The 16,155-nt window shown below is 42.3% G+C and overlaps 1 protein-coding gene across 4 annotated transcripts in view; it reads right to left on the reverse strand.

Annotated features, from left to right (window-relative positions):
• Positions 1-16,155, reverse strand: part of Bap170 (Brahma associated protein 170kD) — a 284,703-nt gene that overhangs the window by 65,972 nt on the left and 202,576 nt on the right. For 2 of the 4 annotated variants that reach the window (XM_071662583.1, XM_071662585.1), the window contains 3 exons: positions 14,113-14,485; positions 13,578-14,009; positions 12,781-12,894 (listed from right to left, as the gene is read on the reverse strand). In XM_071662583.1, the coding sequence (XP_071518684.1) occupies positions 12,781-12,894; positions 13,578-14,009; positions 14,113-14,485 (919 nt within the window). The remainder of the gene's footprint in view (positions 1-12,780; positions 12,895-13,577; positions 14,010-14,112; positions 14,486-16,155) is intronic. The other 2 variants (XM_071662584.1, XM_071662586.1) reach the window with 2 other exon arrangements.

Here is a 16,155-nt window from a genome sequence, read left to right on the forward strand (position 1 = left end):
CATGATTATTGTATGGCCATCGGCAACTCAAGGGTGGGCCGTTTTGATACCTGCTTCTATCCTTACATGTTAAAGCTTTGGAACTCTCTACCTTCTCATATTTTCCCCAATAAGTATGACCTGACATTTCAAAAGACAGGTCTTTCACTACCTCCAAATTTCATCAATGCTTTCCCTTGTCTTTTCTTTTTCCATTTCACAATTCTCTCTTCGTGAGAAATACTTGGAAAAGCAGATGGATTTGTATGTAGCATTTATGGATCTGGAGAAGGCATATGATAGGGTTGATCGGGATGCTTTGTGGAAGGTATTAAGAGTATATGGTGCAGGAGGTAAGTTGCTAGAAGCAATGAAAAATTTTTATCAAGGATGTAAGGCATGTGTACGAGTAGGAAGAGAGGAAAGTGATTGGTTCTCAGTGAATGTTGGTTTGCAACAGGGGTGTGTGATGTCTTCAAGGTTGTTTTATTGTTTATGGATGAGGTAGTTAGGGAGGTGAATGCAAGAGTTTAGGAGAGGGGCAAGTATGCAGTCTGTTCTGTACAAGAGGGCAAGGGAAGCGAGTCAGTTGTTGTTCGCTGATGATACAGTGCAGGAGGCTGACTCGGGTGAGAAAATGCAGAGGTTGGTGACTGAGTTTGGTAAAGTGTGTGAAAGAAGAAAGCTGAGAGTAAATGTGAATAAGAGCAAGGGTATCAGGTTCAGAAGGGTTGAGGGACAAGTTAATTGGGAGGTAAGTTTGAATGGAGAAAAACTGGAGGAAGTGAAGTGTTTTAGATATCTGGGAGTGGATTTAGCAGCGTATGAAACCATGGAAGTGGAAGCGAGTCACAGGGTGGGGGAGGGAGCAAAAGTTCTGGGAGCATTGGAGAATGTGTGGAAGGTGAGAACGTAGTCTTGGAGAGCAAAAATGAGTATGTTTGAAGGAATAGTGGTTCTGACATTGTTATATGGTTGTAAGGCATGGGCTATTGATAGGGTTGTGCAGAGGAGGATGGATGAGTTGGAAATGAAATGTTTGCACAATATATGGTGTGAGGTGGTTTGATCGAGTAAGTAATGAAAGGGTAAGAGAGGTGTGGAAATAAAAAGTGTGGCTGAAATGGTTTGGTCACATGGAGAGAATGAGTGAGGAGAGATTGACAAAGAGGATATATGTGTCAAAGGTAGAGGGAACACGGAGAAGCGGGAGACCAAATTGGAAGTGGAAGGATGGAGTGAAAAGGATTCTGAGTAATTGGGGCCTGAAGATACAGGGATGTGAAAGGCGTGCAAGGAATAGAGTGAACTGAAACAATGTGGTACACCAGGGTTGACGTGCTGTCAAAGGATTGAACCAGGGCATGTGAAGTGTCTGGGGTAAACCATGGAAAGTTCTGTGGGGCGTGGATGTGGAAAGGGAGCTGTGGTTTCGGTGCATTACACATGACGGCTAGGGACTGAGGGTGAAGGAATGTGGCCTTTTTTGTCTTAGTGCTAACTTGCAAGCACGTATGTGTGTGTTGGGGGTGGGGGATGCTATTTCATGTGTGGCACGGTGGTGACAGGAATGGATGAAGACAGCAAGTATGAACAAGTACATGTGTATATATGTATATGTCTGTACATATGCACGTATACGTTGAAATATACAGGTATGAATATGAGCGTGTGTGGGCGTTTATGTATAAACGTGTATGTGGGAGGGTTGGGCCATTCTTTCGTCTGTTTCCTTGCGCTACCTCATTAACACGGGATATGGCGATTAAGTATAATAAATTTTTTTCTTCTTTTTTTTTTTTTGCTTTGTCGCTGTCTCCCACGCTTGCGAGGTAGTGCAAGGAAACAGACGAAAGAAATGGCCTAACCCACCCCCATACACATGTATATACATACGTCCACACACGCAAATATACATACCTACACAGCTTTCCATGGTTTACCCCAGACGCTTCACATGCCCTGATTCAATCCACTGACAGCACGTCAACCCCGGTATACCACATCGCTCCAATTCACTCTATTCCTTGCCCTCCTTTCACCCTCCTGCATGTTCAGGCCCCGATCACTCAAAATCTTTTTCACTCCATCTTTCCACCTCCAATTTGGTCTCCCACTTCTCCTCGTTCCCTCCACCTCCGACACATATATCCTCTTGGTCAATCTTTCCTCACTCATTCTCTCCATGTGCCCAAACCATTTCAAAACACCCTCTTCTGCTCTCTCAACCACGCTCTTTTTATTTCCACACATCTCTCTTACCCTTACGTTACTTACTTGATCAAACCACCTCACACCACAAATTGTCCTCAAACATCTCATTTCCAGCACATCCATCCTCCTGCGCACAACTCTATCCATAGTCCACGCCTCGCAACCATACAAAATTGTTGGAACCACTATTCCTTCAAACATACCCATTTTTGCTTTCCGAGATAATGTTCTCGACTTCCACACATTTTTCAAGGCTCCCAGAATTTTCGCCCCCTCCCCCACCCTATGATCCACTTCCACTTCCATGGTTCCATCCGCTGCCAGATCCACTCCCAGATATCTAAAACACTTTACTTCCTCCAGTTTTTCTCCATTCAAACTTACCTCCCAATTGACTTGACCCTCAACCCTACTGTACCTAATAACCTTACTCTTATTCACATTTACTCTTAACTTTCTTCTTTCACACACTTTACCAAACTCAGTCACCAGCTTCTGCAGTTTCTCACATGAATCAGCCACCAGCGCTGTATCATCAGCGAACAACAACTGACTCACTTCCCAAGCTCTCTCATCCCCAACAGACTTCATACTTGCCCCTCTTTCCAAAACTCTTGCATTCACCTCCCTAACAACCCCATCCATAAACAAATTAAACAACCATGGAGACATCACACACCCCTGCCGCAAACCTACATTCACTGAGAACCAGTCACTTTCCTCTCTTCCTACACGTACACATGCCTTACATCCTCGATAAAAACTTTTCACTGCTTCTAACAACTTGCCTCCCACACAATATATTCTTAATACCTTCCACAGAGCATCTCTATCAACTCTATCATATGCCTTCTCCAGATCCATAAATGCTACATACAAATCCATTTGCTTTTCTAAGTATTTCTCACATACATTCTTCAAAGCAAACACCTGATCCACACATCCTCTACCACTTCTGAAATATAAATATAAATATAAATAAATAATTAATTCTCTCTATACTTCAATTAAGGCCCAGCCTTGATGTGGACTTTTGTCCATGAATGGAACATACAGAAGAGAGAATCTTCTCCCCCATACTTGACTGCCGCCCGCCCTCTGCATCAGTCAGGTAGTGACAGGAAACAAATAAAGGCCACATCCACTCCCATCCATGAACGAGCTGCCATGTGAAATGCACCATAACCACAGCTCCCTACCAACATCCAGGCCCCACAGACCATTCCATGGTTTACTCCAGATGTTTCATGTACTCTGATTCAGTCAACTGACAGCACGTTGACCCCAGTATACCAAATTGTTCCAATTCAATCTATTCCGAGCATGCTTTTCTCCCTCCAGCATGCTCAAACCCAGAAGTAACGGAAAAAGAATTCTCCCTTTGTATTCCACGTCATAGAAGGCCAATACAGGGGGTGGGAGTGGGGGGACAGGAAAACCTCCCCTTCTTATATCTAAATTACTAAGAGAGGAAACAAGGAAGAGCCAGGTAGGGAGTGCTCATCCTCCTTGAAGGTTAAGATTGGGGTGTCTGAATAAGAGTGGGCATAACCAAGATGAGAGAAAGACATGTAGTATGAGGAAATGAGCCAGGATGTTCTGGCTCAAAGAGGAAAAAGGCTCAAGGATAATCTAGAAGAATGGTTTAGAAATGTCTTAGGAGTAGAGTCAGACAAGAGATATGAATGGAGTAGTACTATTCCTGAGGCAGTTGTGGGAGTGTCAGATAGCATGTACAAAGTAAGTTCTAGATTCATGTAGGTAAAACTGAACTGAATGGCAAGAGCTGGGATACTATAGGTGCTTGTGCACCTGGCCATTAGAAGATGGAACATGAGGCAGTGTTTTAGGAGCAACTGAGTGACTGCATCAACAGTTTTAGTGCACAAGACCAGGTATTAGGGATGGGTGATTTAAATACGAAGGTAAACCATGCGGCAGTTGAGGGTATAACTGGTTCACATGGAGTATTCGGTGTTCTGAATGAAATGGTGGAGCTTTAATAATGTGCTGAAAACAGACTGGTGATTAGGAATAACTGGTTTAATAAGGGAGAGATACAAGCATACATATGTGAGTAAGAAAGATGGCTAATGGGCATTATTAGATTAATTATTAATTGATAGGGGTGTTTAAGAGAAACTTTTGGATGTAAATGTGCTGAGAAGGGCACTATCTTATGGAGACACGGGTGAAGATTTGTAAATGTTTTCAAAAGAGGGGAAACTGTGTCAGGGAAAAGAGAGTGGTGAGAGTAAGTGAGCTTGGAGAGGAGAATTGTGTGAGGAAGTACCAGGAGAGGCTGAGTGCAGAATGGAAAAAGATGAGAGCAAGGACATAAGGGGAGTGGGGGAGGAATGGGATGTGTTTAGGGAAGCAGTGATGGCTTGCGCAAAAGATGCTTGTGGCATGAGAAGCATGGGAGGTGGGCTGATTAGAGAGGGTAGTGAGTGGTGGGATGAAGAAGTAAGATAATTCGTGAAAGAGAAGAGAGAGGCATTTGGACAATTTTTGCAGGGAAATAGTGCAAATGAGTGGGAGATGTAAAAAGGAAAGAGGCAGGAAGTCAAGAGAAAGGTGCAAGAGGTGAAAAAGAGGGCAAATGAGAGTTGGGGTGAGAGAGTATCACTAAATTCTAGGGAAAATAAAATGGTATTTTGGAAGGAGGTAAATAAAGTGCATAAGATAAGAGAACAAATGGGAACATTGGTGAAGGGGGTAATGGGGAGGTAATAACAAGTAGTGGTGATGTGAGAAGGAGATGAAGTGAGTATTTTGAAGGTTTGTTGAATGTGTTAGATGATAGAGTGGCAGATATAGGGGGTTTTGGTCGAGGTGGTGTGCAAAGTGAGAGGGTTAGGGAGAATGATCTGTTAACAGAGAAGAGGTAGTAAAAGCTTTGCGGAAGATGCAAGCCGGCAAGGCAGCGGGTTTGGATGGTATTGCAGTGGAATTTATTAAAAAAGAGGGTGACTGTGTTGTTGACTGGTTGGTTAAGATATTCAATGTATGTATGACTCATGGTGAGGTGCCTGAGCATTGGTGGGATGCATGCATAGTGCCATTGTACAAAGGCAAAGGGGATAAAGGCGAGTGCTCAAATTACAGAGGTATAAGTTTGTTCAATATTCCTGGGAAATTATATGGGAGGGTATTGATTGAGAGGGTGAAGGCATGTACAGAGCATCAGATTGGGAAGAGCAGTGTGGTTTCAGAAGTGGTAGAGGATGTGTGGATCAGGTGTTTGCTTTGAAGAATGTATGTGAGAAATACTTAGAAAAGCAAATGGATTTGTATGTAGCATTCATGGATCCGGAGAAGGCATATGATAGAGTTGATAGGGATGCTCTGTGGAAGGTATCAAGAATATATGGTGTGGGACGTAAGTGGCTAGAAGCAGTGAAGAGTTTTTATCGAGGATGTTAGGCATGTGTATGAGCAGGAAGCGAGGAAAGTGATTGGCTCTCAGTTTGCAGCAGGGGTGTGTGATGTCTCCATGGGTGTTTAATTTGTTTATGGATGGGGTTGTTAGGGAGGTGAATGCAAGAGTTTTGGAAAGAGGGGCAAGTATGCAGTCTGTTGTGGATGAGAGGGCTTGGGAAGTGAGTCAGTTGTTGTTTGCTGATGATACAGCCCTGGTGGCTGATTCGGGTGAGAAACTGCATAAGCTGGTGACTGAGTTTGGTAAAGTGTGTGAAAGAAGAAAGCTGAGAGTAAATGTGAATAAGAGCAAGGTTATTAGGTACAGCAGGGTTGGGGGACAAGTTAATTGGGAGGTAAGTTTGAATGGAGAAAAACTGGAGGAAGTGAAGTGTTTTAAGATACCTGGGAGTGGATTTGGCAGTGGATGGAACCATGGAAGTGCACGGTGGGGGAAGGGGCGAAAGTTCTGGGAGCACTGAAAAATTTGTGGAAGGTGAAAACATTATCTTGGAAAGCAAAAATGGGTATGTCTGAAGGTATAGTGGTTCCGACAATGTTATATGGTTGCGAGGCATGGGTTATAGACAGAGTTGTGCAGAGGAGGGTGGATGTGTTTAAATGAGATGTTTGAGGACAATATGTGGCGTGAGGGGGTTTGATCGAGTAAGTAATGAAAGGGAAAGAGAGATGTGTGGTAATAATGAGTGTGGTTGGGAGAGCAGAAGAGGAAGTTTTGAAATGGTTTGGTCACATGGAGAGAATGAGTGAGGAAAGATTGACAAAGAGGATATATGTGCCAAAGGTGGAGGGAACAAGAAGTGGGAGACCAAATTGGAGGTGGAAAGATAGAGTGAAAAAGATTTTGAGACTGAGGCCTGAACATGCAGGAGGGTGAAAGGTGTGCAAGGAATAGAGTGAATTGGAACGATGTGGTATACCGGGGTAAACGTGCTGTCAATGGATTGAACCAGTGCATGTGAAGCGTCTGGGGTAAACCAAGGAAAGTTTTGTGGGGCCTGGATGTGGAAAGGGAGCCATGGGTTCAGTGCATTATAAATGACAGCTAGAGACTGAGTGTGAACGAATGTGGCCTTTGTTGTCTTTTCCTAGCGCTACCTCCCGAGCATGTGGTGGGAGAGGGTTGTCATTTCATGTGTGGCGGGGCGGCGATGGGAATGAATAAAGGCAGCAAGTATGAATTATGTAAGTATGTATATATGTATATGTCTGTGTATATCCCTGGGGATAGGGGATTAAGAATACTTCCCACGTATTCCCTGCGTGTCGTAGAAGGCGACTAAAAGGGGAGGGAGCGGGGGGCTGGAAATCCTCCCCTCTCGTTTTTTTTTTTTTTTTTTTTTTTTCAATTTTCCAAAAGAAGGAACAGAGAATTGGGCCAGGTGAGGGTATTCCCTCAAAGGCCCAGTCCTCTGTTCTTAACGCTACCTCGCTAATGCGGGAAATGGCGAATAGTTTGAAAGAAAGAAAAAAGAAAAGTATATATATGTATACATTGAAATGTATAGCTATGTACATGTGCGTGTGTGGATGTTTATGTATATACATGTGTATGTGGGTGGGTTGCACCTTTCTTTAGTCTATTTTCTTGTGCTACCTTGCTAAAGCTGGAGGCAGCGACAAAGTATAATAAATAAATGAATAAAGTCTATTGAGTATACCTGGTAACTTGTACGGAAAGGTATTGACCTGAGAAGAAGAAGACATGTACAGAGCATAAGATTGGGGAGGAGCAATGTGGTTCCAAAAGTGGTAGGGGATGTGCGGATCAGGTATCTTCTTTACAGAATGTATGTCAGAAATACTTAGAAACACAGATGGCTTTGTATGTTGCATTTATGGATCTGGAGAAGGGATAGGGCTGACAGAGATGCTTTGTGGAAGGCGAGAAGTTTCTATCAAGGGTGTGTGTCATGTGTAAGAGTAGGCAGAGAGAAGAGAGAATGGTTCCAAGAGAAGGTTGGTCTACAATAAGTGTTTGTGATGTCACCGTGGTTGTTTAATTTGTTTATGGATGGGGTAGTGAAGAAGGTAAATGCAAAAGTCTTGAAAAGAGGGGCGAGTATGCAATCTGGGGGAGGAGAAGGCCTGGGACCAATCAACAACACAAGCCACCTTTCTTAACATATTCAACATCGACTCCTGCCACCTTGCTACATTTCATCTTCCACAAAGCTTTCACCATCTCTTTCTCTCATTACCAAACAACTTTCCATGACTTTCTCACTTTTCATACCATCCCAACCAAAACACCCTACATCTGCCAATGTATCATCAAACATATTTACCAATCCTTTTAAATACTCACTCCATTTCCTCCTCACTTCAACAATACCTGTCATCACTTCCCCTTTTGCCCCCATCTGTTCTCGCCTTTCAAGCATTATTTACCTTCTTCCAACTAAAGGGGGCAGGAAATCCTTAGCTTTATGTATTTTGCCTTCTAATAGAGGAAACAGAAGGAGCCAGGAGAGGAGTGCTCATCCTCCTCGAAGGCTCAGATATGAGTGTCTGAATGTGTGCAGATGTAACGAAGATGAGAAGAGAGGAGAGATAGGTAGTATGCTTGAGAAAAGAAACCAGGAAGTTCTGGCTCTGAATGAAACAAAACTCAAGGGTAATGGGGGATAACAGTTTTGAAATGCCTTGGGATAAAGTCAGGTTAGTGAAAGGACATGATCTAAGGATGGAGTAGCACTACTCCTGAAGCAGTTGTGATAGTGTAAAGTAAATTCTAGACTGATGTGAGTAAAACTGAAATACATGGTGAGGGTTGGATGATTATTAGTGCTTATGCACCTGGCAACGAGAAGAAAGATGATGAGGCAAGTGTTTTGGAAGCAGCTGAGTGTCATAAGTTCTGATGTAAGAAACTGGGTATTTTAAATATGGAGGTGAAGATCATGGAAGTTGAAAGTAAAATTTGGGAGCATGGGGTGTTTAGTAAAGTGACTGGAAATAATGGTCAGCTTTTGGAGATGTGTGCTGAAAAAGGTCTGGTGATTAGGAATACCTGGAAAAAAAAAAAAGGGCATAAAAAAGATGAAAAAAGAAACAATTACACCTATGTTAATGGAAAAGATGGTCAGCAGGCATGACTGGATTACACTCGAAAGGAGTGCAAAAGAGAAATTTTGGATGTGAATGTGCTGAGAATGGCAGCTAGAGGGATGTCTGATCACAATCTTGTAGAGGCGAGGGCCTCAGAAGAAAGTCATATGTTGTTTGCTGATGATACAACACCTGTGGCAGATTCGAGTGAGGAACTGCATAAGCTGGTAAATGGGTCTGGAAGTGTGTATGAAAGAAAAAAGTGAATGTGAAAATGAAAAAGGAAAGTTGTTAGGTCCTTGCAGAGAGACAGGTTAGTTGGGGGTGTGAGCTTGCATGGAGAAAAATTGAAGAAAGAAAAGTGTTTCAGCGACCCAGGACTAATGGAACCATGGCTGAGGGGAAGTTTTGGGAAAACACACACACACACACACAAAAAAAAAAAGGGTGAGAAAGGTTGACAAAGATGATATATATATGTGTCAGAAGTGAAAACAACAACAATGAAAAGGGGAAGATCAAACCAGAGTTGGAAGGACAGAGTGAATGAGATTTTGAGTGATCGAGGCCTGAACATGCATGAGGGTGAAAAGGGAGCATGGGTTATAGTGAACTAAAATCCTGTGACGTAAAGGGGTCAACATGCAGTCAGCGGGATGAAATAGGGCCTTTCTAATGACTAAGAGCTGTGGTTTCAGTGCAATACATTACATGCGAGAGCTTGAGAATCAACGTAAATGAATGCAGCATTTCTTCGTCTTTTCCTGGTGCTACCTTACTGCTGCAGGAAACAGTGATCAGGTATGGAAAAAAAAAAAATTTAGCCTTGAAATACCAACAGTTCTGCTCCACTGCTATATGATGTGTCGTGAGTGTTAATTTCATGTACCTTTTAATTATCTTAACTACTCCAAACATTGAAGGAATGGTTGTCATTATCTTGTTATTCCTAATAAAGTGAAGAGTTTAAAACATATAAGCAACTGTATAAGTAATAACTTTATGTACTATACTTGATCAGTGTTTCCCGTGGCAGCAAGGTAGTGCCAGGAAACAAAGAAAGACCCATCCACTGATATACACTCACACGCTCATTCATGTACATATACATACATACACATACAAAGCCATATACATATATACCCATGTAAATATTCATCCTAGCTTATCTTCATCCATTCCTGGCACCACTGTGCCCTACAGGAAACTGTATTGCCACCCCCTGCGTAAGCAAGGTAGTGCCAGGAAAACAGACAAAAAGGCCACATTCGCTCAAACTCAGTCTCTTGCTGTCATGTGCAATGCACAGAAACCACAACTCTCTATTCACATCCAGGACCCACAGATCTTTCTATGGTTTACGGTAACCCAAACTTTTCATATGCCTTGGTTCTGTCCACTGACAGCACGTCAACCCCAGTATATCACAACGTTCCAATTCACTTGCATGCCCCTCACCCTCCTGCATGTTCAGGCCCCAATCACTTAAAATCTTTTTCACTCCATCATTTCACCTCCAATTTGGTCTCCTGCTTCTTGTTTCCTCAACCTCTGACACATATATCCTCTCTGTCAACCTTCCCTTGGTCATTCTCTCCATTTGTCCTAACCATTTCAACACACCCTCTTCTGCTCTCTCAACCATACTCTTCTTATTACCAAACATCTCTCTTGCCCTTTCATTACTTACTCAATCAAACCACCTCACACCAAATATTGTCCTCAACCATTTCATTGCAACACATCCACCCTTCTCTGTACAACCTAATCTATAGCCCATGCCTCACAACCATACAATATTGCTGGAAATACTATTCCTTCAAACATACCCATTTTTGCTCTTAACGATAACATTAACTCTTTCCACACATTCTTCACTGCTCCAAGGACCGTCACTCCCCTCCCCCATCCTATGAATCACTCTCATTTCCATGGTTCCATTCGCTGCTAAGTCCACTTCCCGGTATTTAAAGCATTTCACTTCCTCCAATTTTTCTCCAACTAACTTGTCTCTCAACCCTGCTGAACCTTATAACCTTGCTCTTATTGACATTTACTCTCAACTTTCTCCTATCACACACTTTTCCAAACTCAGTCACCAGCTCCTACAGTTTCCCACTCAAATCAGCCACCAGAGCTGTATCATTGGCAAACAACAGCTGACTCACTTCCCAGGGCCTCTCTTACCCAACAGACTGCATACTTGCCCCTCTTTCTAGAACTCTTGCATTCACCTCCCTAACCACCCCATCCATAAACAAATTAAACAACCATGGGGATATCTCACACCCCTGCCCCAGACCTACCTTCAATGGGAACCAATCAATCTCCTCTCTTCCTACTTGTACACATGCCTTACACCAATGATAAAAACTTCTCACTGCTTCTAACAGCTTACCTTCCACCTTGTATACTCTTAAGACCTTCCACAAAGCATCTCTATCGACCTTGTCATGTGCCTTCTCCAGATTCATAAATGCCACATACATATCCATCCGTTTCTCTAAGTATTTCTCACCTACATTCTTCAAAGCAAACACCTGATCCACACATCCTTTACCACTTCTGAAACCACAATGCTCCTCCCAAGTCTGATACTCTGTACATGCCATTACTCTCTCAATCAATACCCTCCAATACAATTTCCAGGAATACTTAACAAAATTATGCCTCTGCAGTTTGAACACTCACCTCTATCCCCTTTGCCTTTGTACAGTGGTACTATACATGCACTCTGCCAATCCTCAGGCACTTCACCATGATCCATACATACAATTAATATCCTTACCAATCAATCAACAACAGTCATCCCTTTCTTAGTAAATTCAACTGCAATACCATTCACTTTCTGCCTCCTTGCCAGATTTCATCTGCAAGGCTTTCACCACCTCCTCTTTCTTCATCAAACCACTCTCCCTGACTCTCACTTCGCACACCACTCAAACCAAAACACGACATCTGCCACTATCATGAAACACGTTCAACAAACCTCCCAAAATACTCACTCCATCTCCTCCTCACTTCCTCAATACCTGTTTTCACTTCCCCTCTTCAATGAAGTTCCCATTTGTTCTCTTGTCTTATGCATGTTATTTACCTCCTTCCAAAACATCTTTTTATTCTGCCTAAAGTTTAATGATACTCTCTCATCCTAACTCTCATTTTCCCTCTTTTTCAACTCTTGAACCTTCCTCTTGACCTCCTGCCACTTTCTCTTATACAACTCCCAGTCATTTGCACTCCTCCCTTGCAAGTATCATCCAAACGCCTCTCTTTTCTCACTAACAACTTCAATTCTTCATCCCACCACTCATTATCCTTTCTCATGTGCCCACCTCCCAACTTTCACATGTCAAATGCATCTTTTGCACATGCCATCACTACTTCCCTAAATACATCCAACTCCTCAACCATTTCCCTCATGTCATTTGCTCTCACCTTTTACCATTCTACACTCAATATATCCTCGTACTTCCACACAATTCTCCTCTCCAAGCTCACTTACCCACACAACTCTCTTCTCCCCAACATTCTCTCTCCTTATTGGGAAGTCTCTACAAATCTTCACCTTCGCTCCACAAGATAGTGATCAGACATGCCTCTTCATTTAAACAAGGCTTATAAACCAGCAGATATTGGCAAAGTGGCAACAATGTCACAGACTGTACATTTCATGTCTGAAGGGTAAATAAGTGATTGTCCTGTGGAGGTATTCTGCAACCACACATGTCCCATCCCCCCTTCCTACCCCAATCTTAGACATACTCTTAAAGATCTTAGTTTGTGAATGTTAAAGGGTTGATAAGAAAATCTGTTATCCCTGGGGATAGGGGAGAAAGAATACTTCCCACGTATTCCCTGCGTGTCGTAGAAGGCGACTAAAAGGGGAGGGAGCGGGGGGCTGGAAATCCTCCCCCTCTCGTTTTTTTTTTAGTTTTCCAAAAGAAGGAACAGAGAATTGGGCCAGGTGAGGGTATTCCCTCAAGGCCCAGTCCTCTGTTCTTAACGCTACCTCGCTAATGCGGGAAATGGCGAATAGTTTGAAAGAAAAGAAAGAAGAAAATCTGTGAATGCCAAATAAATCATACATCATACCTCATTGCATATTCCATTGAATGATGTTTTTCTGATCTGCGAATCACTACTGCTATCTTGACTATTATCTGTGTGTTGCTGCTGTAACTGTTGCTTCTGAATATTTCTCGACACCTGCAATATCGAAGACTGTTATTGTCCTTACAGGAACCATACTAGATATATAAATCAATTAACTCATACAGCAGAAAATCACAAAACTTCACTTTCCCTTCTAAATTCATAAAATAAAAAAATATACGTGTGTACATGTTACAGTTAGATGTATAAGGAAAACTCCATCACACTATATACAATGTTCATCACACTATATACAACGTTAACATAGTTAAATAACGCTGCATTCATCCACAGTACAGCAACAACAAAGAAAGGAGTTAATACTACAATCTCTTATTTACAATCATTAATCATACCAAAATGGTACATGGTTATTCTCTTAAACAATGTGATTAGCATGACATAAAATACTAGCAGTATTAGTCTCTGAAAAATTTAATAATGTTAGTAAAAAGTATTGTTCAAGTGTTATTATACAGGCCCAAATAAGTTTGGAAAACATGCAGCACATACACACACGCACACACACACAAAACTGTTCCCAAACCACCGCCGCCGCCACCATTCCTTAAATAGCAAGGGAGGATCAAGACCAGAGACACAGGCCAGCACCAGGCACCATAAGCTGCAGTACAGCCACAGAGGGCAGGAGCACCAGATGAGCAGCAGTAGCGTAGCTTCCCTTCACCACCAGAGCTTGGCTCTTCTTGTTTGTGGGTAGACAACAATGCTGTTACCTGTACTGGTGGTGGTGGTGGCTGGTGTGGTCCGTGCTGACTCCCAAGGCCCCCTACAAGACCCCCTGACACAACCTGCATCCCAGGGGAAGACCCAATGCTTGTAGGACTGAGCATGGGTCCTAAGGGCCCTGGAGGACCCTGTGACAGTGCTTGCACATATGATACAGCACCTGTGGTCCCCCTGGTCTGCTGTGGTGGTGTAGAGGAAACCAGGAGAGGTCGTGAATGGGGAGACTGGTGGGGGTGGAGTGGGTCCATGCTGCCTGCCTGACCTACTCCCATAGGGGTTACCTTGTTGGCCAAAAGACTCTTGATAAGAGCAGAATTATCTCTGTTGCCTGCTTGAGCTTGCTGCTGTGACTGCTGTGGGGACTGTTGCTGCTGTGCACTGCTATGCACACCTTGAGACATGGTACCACTCACCATGCCCTTCAATACAAACACAAGTCCCTCATTAGTCACTTAAACTCCAGTATACAACAGACATACTAGATGTAAATAAAGATAAACTGAATATGCAACAAAATCTTACCTGTGGTGGTCTGACTGGTGGTGGTGGGGACGGTCTAAGTGGTGCTGATAGCTGAGCTTTTAAGATGGGTGATGATGGAGATAAACCAGTATCAGTTTGAGCTGATGTTGCAGAAACTAACTGAGGAGCACCTACAATGGATCCCACAGTTCTCCCCTCAGTAACCTGTGCATTAATAGTGTTAACTGCAGCAGGAATGACTGGAGTTGGAGCATACACAGGAACGGAACTGTTTATTCTAATGCCTTTTTTCTTTTCAGGCATAGGTGGAACAACAACACCATCACGTCGTCTAATGCCATTGTAGTGCCACTTTTCTGCCCCATCATCCACTGGTCGTCGACTGGGACCAACACCAGTGCCAAACACTTTCCTATTGGTAATCAAACAAAAAATTTATTTACCTGACAGCTAAATTCATGTTCACATATCTCATCTGTATGTGGCTTTCTTTCGTGCAGATATCTAAACTTTATCAAGTATCACTTGTAAAAATATACTAACTAATTCTAGCCATTCATTCTTTGTTGTTCTCAGACCTACCCATAAAGTCATCCACCACTCTCTCCACCATTTGCCTTCATATGCAATGCTGTCTATTTCGTCTGATAAATAAAATATGGTTTATAATCAAAAGAACAGAAAATAAATTAACCTTTTTCCAGCTATAGTAAATTCTGTTCAAGCTAGATCATTAATGCTTCTCAGTTCCCCTCTAATTATAAACCACAGAGTATGAAATAGTAATACCACTGCACCAGTAAAATGCTGTCAGTGTAGTTTACTGAAACTTTTAAAAAACAGGATCATTTACTTGCATTAATGTGACTTTTTGTTCTTCCCTTATATTTCCTAGTCTGAATCATTATAAAATGCCAAAAGGCAAGTTTATGCATGTAAAACTGATCTATCTATAGCTCTATATTTCACAAATGGAGTCATTTATGGCCTTGAAAATAAAGTTAAGGTTGACAAAACTTCAATTCCCAGTACTTCAGGGAATTTCACATCCAATCTTACCAAGGACCCCTTCAGAAGAGTCCTGCAGTTTCAAGGTTGTCCTACAATTAGTAGCAAGGAGAGGACAGACTCCTTCGTGGTAAGAAGTTCTATGAAAAATTTGTACTCCGATGATACAATCTCAATGGATGTGACTTTTCACTCACGATGTACCCACAAATGGACAGAGTCTGGTGTGCCCATTATCTAATAAAACACTTGTACATGTGTATGTGTATATATATGCCCATGCATGTTCATATAAAAACAGAAATATAGAAGCAGAGCAGCTACCTATGCACATATAATCAATGAATCTTTTTAATGTACTTGTTAGCAATAAGTGTAAAACCCCATAAAATCAATTCAGCACCTTCCTTTCTCCAACAATACATTCAAGGACCCTAAGAATAGGAACTTAAAGGGCCATTAAAATGAGCCTATAATAGATAAATTACTAGTTATAAACATCACTCTTATTCTATTTACATTGAAACAAATGATACTAATAAACATGCAGCAGACCACAGATAATCAAATTTGATCCCTATTACACTAATCAACAAATACTCAACAAAATGAGTCTTCTAACTTTCTCCGCCCATCCCCTGGACCTTATCAACAGTTCTGAATCCCATTCTGCTTCCATCTGTGCTCAGAATCATTTCAAGACTGCTCTCCAAAGAGTGAAGCACACGAACACAAGAGAAAGTGTGCTGGTCTGACATCCCCCATTGACATACTTCTGGTCCTACCAAATGCATCTCCATGTGAGGCATGGAGATTTGACAAAAATGTTGAGGGTTGATGTGTTGGAAGTTAAATGTTTGTGGACAGCATGTGGTGAGAGGATGGTTGATATAAAAGAGCTAAGAAAGTTGTGCTGAAATTATCTGGATATATGAAGGATGACAAAAAGGGTATATATTTCAGATGTGGAGAGAAAAAGGCAAGACATGGAAACCTTGAAGAACGAGGAAGAATAAAGTTAAAGATGGTCTGAAGGCTTGGGGACTAAACATGCTGGAGGGTGTGAGGCATGCT

Source organism: Panulirus ornatus, chromosome 6 (assembly GCF_036320965.1).
Source record: "Panulirus ornatus isolate Po-2019 chromosome 6, ASM3632096v1, whole genome shotgun sequence".
Lineage (NCBI taxonomy): Eukaryota > Metazoa > Arthropoda > Malacostraca > Decapoda > Palinuridae > Panulirus > Panulirus ornatus.